Below are 8,266 nucleotides of genomic sequence, written 5' to 3'. Positions count from 1 at the left end.
GTGCAAGAAGATGGCTGCATAACCAACCAAAAACCTTCTTCTCTGATACAATAAGCAAGCTTGTGGACCACTGGAAGAAGTGCATCAAAAAGCAAGAAGACTATTTTGAAAAAATGATGTAATTGTTCAACTCCTGTTTTTGTTTTAATAGATTACAGAAACAAGAGTATGTATAATTTTTGAATTACACTTTGCTTTTTAATAATCTTCCATTGAATATATAACATTCACTTCACTCATCAAAAAAAAAAAATCTACCATAAGTGGTTTTTAAAGAATTTAAAGCCCCCCACTAGAAAGTTTTTGCAATACTCTTTGGTTATGCTAAAATTGAAAAGTTCCATGAATTTAAGTTCTTCTAAGGATGAGTATCTTGCTTTAACCTTTAAGTATTTAAACCAGCCATATCAGGTCCAAGTATTTTACCTGTTTTATGTTCAAACCAACCAGATCCAGCCTCTCACACCTACCATGTAGTATCATTCTAAAAATAAATACACACATCACTAATATCTTGAAGCTATGAGATAATAAAATGATTTATTCAAAACATTATGAATAAATAAGTATTACATTTGACAGAATAATCTGAATGCTAAAGGGTTAATTGGTCAACTATTGTGCCAATAGTTTTATTGTGGAGCATTTTAATATGTTGTGGGTCAATAGATTTATTTCTGGATCTCTTAGTTTGGAATGTTGCATTGATTCCATATTTTTTCTCTAACACTTCATCGAAAATTGTCCTGTTTACTTTCCAGCACAGTTCTAGTTTTATTTAGTTGCTCTTTACAATACACTGTGTCAAGACGTTTTATCTGAAGAATGTTAAACCAGATATCAGTGAATGAAAATGTATAACTAAATGCATCAAATATAAATAAGAAATCGAGATCTTTTAAATTGTGTAAGAATTCAATTGCAGAATTTATAGCTTTAAGATTTTCAATGATGTCATCAAAAGGGTGATTAGGTAATCACAATTTTCTCCTGTAGATATGACAAGTAATTCTGTCTAATTGCTGTTGCTTTGGAAAAAATTTTTTTAATATTATCTTCTACATTGGCTTATTTGAGTGGTTTCATTGAAAATGTACCCAGTGTACTTATAGAAAAAATATTTTGCATTCATTTATATAGCAGAGCATGTTTGTGAATGAACTAAACTCAAACAATGAATAAGAACAGCACATTCATACTTCTCTCTTACCTTTGAGTACAAACCTTTTTAATTGCCTTACCATTGTAATGACACCATCACAGGTTTGTGTAATTAATTTGTTTTCACACTTCCACATTTCAATATATTTAAAAACATGTTCAAATGAATCATTTGCCGAATGGTCTGCTCAAACATTGTTGAAATTGATAAATCATTTTTTTAGTAACACAATCTTTTGTAACATAATGCACAACAGTAGACAGTTACTTTACTGTACTCAAGAAGACCTGTCCTCCACTGCAGAAGTGTTAAGGCAACTCCCCTTGATGAAGATGATTGGCCTGCAAGTGTCCTGTGCTGGTGTCATAAGAAGTGCTTGTGCCAGTGCCATGCTAAAAGCATCCAGCACACACTGTAAAAAAGGTTGATGTGCATTCAGGAAGTGCATTCAGCTGTAAAAAACCAGGCCAAACCAGACTGGAACCCTGTGAGTTCTTTGGCTTACCAGCTCTGGTCAAACAGTCCAACCTGTGCCAGCATGGAAAGCAGGCATTAAAGGATGTTGATGTTGATTGAACATTTTATTTACAAGAATAGCTACAAATTCAGCCTATTCAAATGCATTTTCTATTACATTCAGCATAACTTTTTGCATTGCATCCATCATGTCATTTTGAACTTCATTTGAGAGACCTGAGAAAACAAGCTGTATCTAGATGGCTTGCCAACTTTTCATCATACTTACTGATTCTATATAACAGTTCTTTATAATTCCTGGGATTATTGAATTCTATGGATTCAAAATGACTCTGAAATGATGATTCCTAGTGACCTAAAAAAATAACTACATCAATCAATCTTTTCAGAAAATCTCTATTTCATTTAACTTCATTATGCTGCTGTATGCTATGCCTCTTACATGCCAATGTGAACTATAAGCCAATGTGAGCATTCCTAAATATTTTAAGATCTATCAAAGATTTTATATATTTTTCGAGAATGTTCATGTTTTAGCATAGTGGTATATAGATTATTTAAATCTTTGTAACCTTTATGATTTCTAAACTTTCTTCTAAACTAAATAAGCATGGGCAGCAAAAATAATATATTCAGCTTAGCACTTCCAGTTAATCATTTTTTTTCTCTTTCATATGAATTAATCTGAAGTTGTCTGACACATTTCAAGTTGGAACTTCTCAAATCAAGTAATTTCAGCATTGGTCTGCAATCATTTATAATTAATTGTTTCCTTTTGAAGTCTATTTTAGAAAAACTATTTTTCAAAAGTTCTATAACACACATTTTAGTCATTTGAACTAACATTTCAAAAGTTCAGAAGATATCTAAGAAAGAAATAAGTGCATGCATGCATGTGTGTATGTGTATACTTTTCCTGTGAATTGGAAGTCACCTTGAATAAAAGGGAAGCTAATTTTAGTAAACAAGGAGGCTTAATTAGTTTGCAATCACAATAAAAGAAAATGTAACAATGTATCCTGTTTGGATATTAAATATCAAAGAGAAAATAAATCTTTGTATTTACCATAAATTGTCTTTCTCAGTTGGTAAAAGGTTTAGTTTTATAGTAGTCTAACAAAATTGATGTTACTCACAAGGGGTTTTTGTGAGAGGGGATAAATTGTTTTTACTTTTAGATTTAGTGCTTTTCCAAGTATTTCACTTGAGATCAAACAGTTATCACTTAGTCATCAGGTGAGTTGATTGTTTAGTAACATTAAATACAAACAAATGACAACACAAAGAGCTACTGACAGAGAGGAGGGTAAAAAAAAAAGGGGAGGTTAATGCATTTTTGAAATTGCATGCCTTTTTACAGTATTTAACAGGGTAAGAAACTGCACCCAAATGGAGATGGCTTCTGAAATTCAACTTATGCTGTACTCTTTTTGTATCTGATAGTTTCCTTGAGCCTTCTCTCAAACAAATTAGTTCAATTTCCAATGATTTTGACAACTTTTCGGTGTAGTTAGAGATAATTAATCTTTTGAATTAATTTTTGGATTCACATGAAAAATATAAATGGGAATGTAGCACATGATTCGCATACCTTGAGTGCATGCCATTTGCACATATATGTAAATATATTCTTTAAGTTCATTTACAGGAAACTTTTTTTGAGTATGCCTATAAAAGTTCCTATTCTATTATGTCAGCTACAGCCTAGTGATTCCAACCTGCAACAGCAGTTTTATAGGATCACACCAAGCTGTGCTGACATAGTGTAGGATATCAGCATCTAACTGAACAATAGAAAGACTTCGTAAACAAACTGAACAAAAGAGTCACTATTTTCCTAGGTTATATCACCAATGGATTTGAACACAATGGAACACATCCATCCATGTCTCCAATGAAAATACACAAAATACGCTAAGTGCTTGATATTACATAACTGAGCGTAGATGGTAATCAATGCTGAATCCACTGGATTTGTGCAAACACTAGTAACATCCAAGAACTAATTGTACCACCAAAGGTAAGTAACACGACCCTTTAAGAGAACATCACTTGTGAACTCAGACAAAGAACTTCAAACATCCAATGAAATTGACTTCCAGACCCCACATCTGAATTCATTGAGGAAGCACCTGCTGTGTCTTACACTCCCTATCCCAATATGTGCACACATAAATATCAAAACAAGTCAAGCCTTATCACACACTTCTCCATCACCTTTATCATTACCATTCTCTCTTTCCCTCACCTTTTCCTCTTCCCTCTCAACAAAGAACTACACAATCTAGATATTTAGTACCATTATAACAATTCCATCAACTTCAGATCTAAACCCACTAAAAGAAGTTTGATAAAACATTTCATTTTTCTCTTGATCTCCCTCCTCTTATTGTGTATACACAAATATATATATATATATACATGCTTGATCGCTAAATCCACAAGTTATTTTTATTCAGTCTCTGTTTATTTTCTCCTATTCCTTTCTGTTGAAGAGCATAGGCTCAAAACATAAAAAATTTGCTCACTTTCCTGAGCATCAAACTAATACACTTGTCCTTGTCTTTTGTTTTTCTGTAAATTTCAACTATATGTGTGTGTGTGTGTGTGTGTATATATATATATATATATATATATATATATACACACACACACACACACACACAACAAACAAAAATTTAAAGGAGTGGCTGTGTGGTAAGTAGATTGCTTACCAACCACATAGTTCTGGGTTCAGTCTCACTGCGTGACACCTTGGACAAGTGTCTTCTACTATAGCCTCGGGCCGACCAAAGCCTTGAGAGTGGATTTGGTAGACGGAAACTGAAAGAAGCCTGTCATATATATATATATATATATATATATATATATATATGTATGTAAGTGTGTGTATATGTTTGTGTGTCTGTGTTTGTCCCCCCAACATCGCTTGACAACCGATGCTGGTGTGTTTACATCCCCGTAACTTAGCGGTTCGGCAAAAAGAGACCGATAAAATAAGTACTAGGCTTCCAAAGAATAAGTCCTGGGGTTTATTTGCTCGGCTAAAGGCGGTGCTCCAGCATGGCCACAGTCAAATGACTGAAACAAGTAAAAGAGTATATGTATATAAAATAACAAAGGTAGCTATATGCAATATAAAACCAAAAAGAAAAAAATTCAGTTGTCACAAATTTTGAGTGACTGTGCAGGGTAGCACCTACATTGCAAGAAATAAGAGTTAGAAATAACCCTTAGAGGTGCAAACTCTTAGTTCTAGCTATATATATATATATATATGTATATATGTATGTATATATATACATACACATACAAATGTACATCCACATTCTTATAACATCATCATCATCATAGCAGTCACTTTTCCATGCCTGTAAGGATTGTATGAAATTCATTGAGGCAGATTTCTATGCCTGGTTGCCCTTCGTCTCATCAATCCTCATCTGTTTCAAAGCCAGGTAATATTTTCCAACAGCTTGACATGTTTTCATAGAAGATTGAAAATGAATAACACCAGTAGCATTCATTTACAATTTTTAATCAAATGTATTGACCCTTCACACGCATGTTCTCTCAGACACTTAAACATATTCATCAAGTATATATATTTTATCTTTTACTTGTTTGTTATGGAACAGCAGCCATGCTTAGGGTTCTACCCTGAAAGGTTTTTGTCGAACAAGTCAACTCCTGTACTTATTTTCCTTTTTAAGCCTGGTACCTATTCTATCACTGAGTTGTAAGGATGTAAACAAACCAACACCAGTTGTCAAGTAGAGTTGGAGACAAACAAAAACACAAAGACACACACACATAAAAATTAAAACAACAAACTTCTTTCAGTTTCTCCTCACAAGGCTTTGGTTGCCCAAGGTGCCATGCAGTGGGACTGAATTTGGAAGAATAAACAAAACAGAAGTCAATTTACAAAGGAATTTCAAAAGTGGCAGTGATCTTTATTTAAAAAACAAATCTTACATAGATTGGAAAAATAGAAATTTTTGATATTTATGATGTGTATATGGTGTGTTTAAGGCATCTGTATGTGTTTGTGGTATGTATATAGGTTGTGTTTAAGGCATCTGTATGCTATGTATATGTTATGTTGAAAATATAAATACCATGTTTATGGTATATATGTTTAAAGCATGTAGTGTTTATTGTATGTATTTATTTTAAGACATTTTCTGTGTTAATGTTATGAGCTTATGAATTATATGGTTATGTAGAGAGGCATGTATGTGTATTTAAAAGTGTGCACTTCTAATGTGTGTGTGTGTGTAGTGTGTGTAGTGTGTGTGTGTGTGAGTGAGTGTGTGATTCCTGAGAATGTGTATAGGTGTAATTCAAAGAGATAATGGTTTGTGATCAATAAGTGCCTTGACATGAAATTTTGGGCATGTCAAGTCATTTGTGTGTGTGTGTGTGGGGGGGGGATATATATAGGGTGAATTTATAGATGCATGTTACGTGTATGTGTCTGTCAGTGTGTTCATGCATATATCAATTCTCTTAAAATGCCAGCTTCTTCATTAAAAGGTAGACGTGGGAATCAACTTCAAAACCGTGTAGATTGTTGGCGTCCCCTTGCAGCCTCATCAGCAGACCTCCAAAAGACACATATGCAGACCTGGGAGAACGAGAGAGGAAAATAGAAAGAACTAAATAAAAGTAGACATGTACAACATTTTCTTTTATCATTTGTTTTCTTTACATTATTTTTTTTTAAACATACATGTAATCATTTAAGTATTGTGCACAGGTATATCACATAATTCTATGGTATTGATAATACACAGTAGATAAAAGTAGGTCAACACAGGTAAAATCTTAAAACTGAAAGAGAAGAAAGAAGGAATGCAGATTGTTCCTTACAGCTGTTTCAAGAATAGATGCATAGTTGGTGCAGTTCCCTGCAAGCTGTCTGCAACTAGCACTTTAGTGATGGGACTTACCTTTCAACTATTCCAAGAGCATACCAGCATATATTGCAACCATTATGAAAATTCTTGAATGGAACTTGTACTGATCGGTTGTGATTTAAATTCCTTAAAGCATTTGTTTCTCCCTATGCGTTGTATAAATGTCATATTCTGAACCAGTACCTGTTGATCCCTGTCTATCCTTTTATATTATTATACATGTCCCAGCTTGAATGATACATTGCTGACGGCCAGTCCCCATCATTTAGGCAGCTATAATATCCCTCCATTTTAAGCTGCATTTGAATTGGAGTTTAGGCATGAAGCCATCCTGAGCACTCATCATAAGTAGCTACTATCTGTTTGTGTGTGTGTGTGTGTATGTATATACACACACACACACACATATATACACAAGACAAGGTATAGTCATAACATATTTTCCTTTATTGGAGTAAATAATAATAACTTTGTTTTATATATAAATATATGTATGTATATACAGTAGTTGGACAAAATAATGGAAGCATCATAGCATCATAATTTGGAAATATCTATAAAACTGTCAAAAGCTTGTTTATTTTTAGGTATTTTGACTTATTATTAGTGTTGCTTAATATCTTTTGCTAAAATTGCAGGTATCATCAGAAAAAGGTAATTAAAATTCATTAAAATGACAGATCTATCGGACTTTCAAAGAGGTTAATTTGTTGGTGCTCGTATGGCAGGCGCTAGCATAATGAAAACAGCTGAAATGTTTGGTGTATCAAGAAGTACTGTCTTGAAAGTAATGACAGCCTTTGAGAAAGAGGGAAAAAACTCCTCATCGAAACAAAACTCCGGAAGAAAACCAAAACTTTCAGATCGGGACTGTTCGACTCTTACACAAATTGTTAGAAAGGATCTCATAAGTACAGCTACCAAAATTATTGCAGAGCTTAATGACCACTTTGAGAACCCAGTTTCCACAAAAACTGTTTGCTGGGAGCTGCACAAAGCCGGATTTCACGGGAGGGCTGCAATCAGAAAACCACTACTTTCAAAAACAAACATTGCAAAGTATTTAGAGTTTAGTGTCATAACAACAGCATGAAGTTGAAAGAGAGGTATCAACAATGTTGCGTATATGCATCAATTCTAAACAGTGCAATAGATAATCACACAACAATGGAATATTTGCACTTCCACGATATCAGTGGGCAGCAAATAAACCTAGTATTTTGGATAGTATTATTATCATCTGGGGTGGCTTTTCATCTGTGTCAAGTTGGGTTGCCCTTATTTGTTGTACTTGCATATTATATATGTGTGTGTGTGTGTGTGTGTGTGTGTGTGTTTTATTTACATTCATTCATAAATTTTTTTATGTTCTTATGTATTGTATAATGTTTCTGCACCATCCCATGCCTTTATATAACTATGTTTATACATTTCCCATAAACCCATAAGTTTTTTGTTGATTTTTTTTAATGAGAAATAAGTGAAAGTATTATCATTGTTGCTGTATGCTGTACATGCACATCTTTACAGAGATTCTCTTTGAAGGTGGCTTCTTCTAGGGTTACACAATATAAATTTTTTATTTGTTAAAACTCTTTTCACTCACTAAGACCTATGGAAACTCTAAACGCCCACCCAATTAGCTGAGGCAGAGAGAGAGAGAGAGAGAGAGAGAGAGAGAGAGAGAGAGAGAGAGAGAGAGAGA

The 8,266-nt window shown here is 33.6% G+C and overlaps 1 protein-coding gene across 2 annotated transcripts in view; it reads right to left on the bottom strand.

Moving 5' to 3' along the window:
- Nucleotides 1–5,562: 5,562 nt before the first annotated feature.
- Nucleotides 5,563–8,266, bottom strand: part of LOC106867543 (DNA-directed RNA polymerases I, II, and III subunit RPABC3) — a 353,525-nt gene continuing 350,821 nt past the window's right edge. For both annotated transcript variants that reach the window (XM_052975249.1, XM_052975248.1), the window contains exon 4: nt 5,563–6,269. In XM_052975249.1, coding sequence (XP_052831209.1) covers nt 6,152–6,269 — 118 coding nt within the window. In that variant the 3' untranslated portion in view covers nt 5,563–6,151. The remainder of the gene's footprint in view (nt 6,270–8,266) is intronic.

Source organism: Octopus bimaculoides, chromosome 20, assembly GCF_001194135.2.
Source record: "Octopus bimaculoides isolate UCB-OBI-ISO-001 chromosome 20, ASM119413v2, whole genome shotgun sequence".
In the NCBI taxonomy this organism is placed as follows: domain Eukaryota; kingdom Metazoa; phylum Mollusca; class Cephalopoda; order Octopoda; family Octopodidae; genus Octopus; species Octopus bimaculoides.
This window is presented reverse-complemented; position numbering and strand designations above follow the sequence as displayed.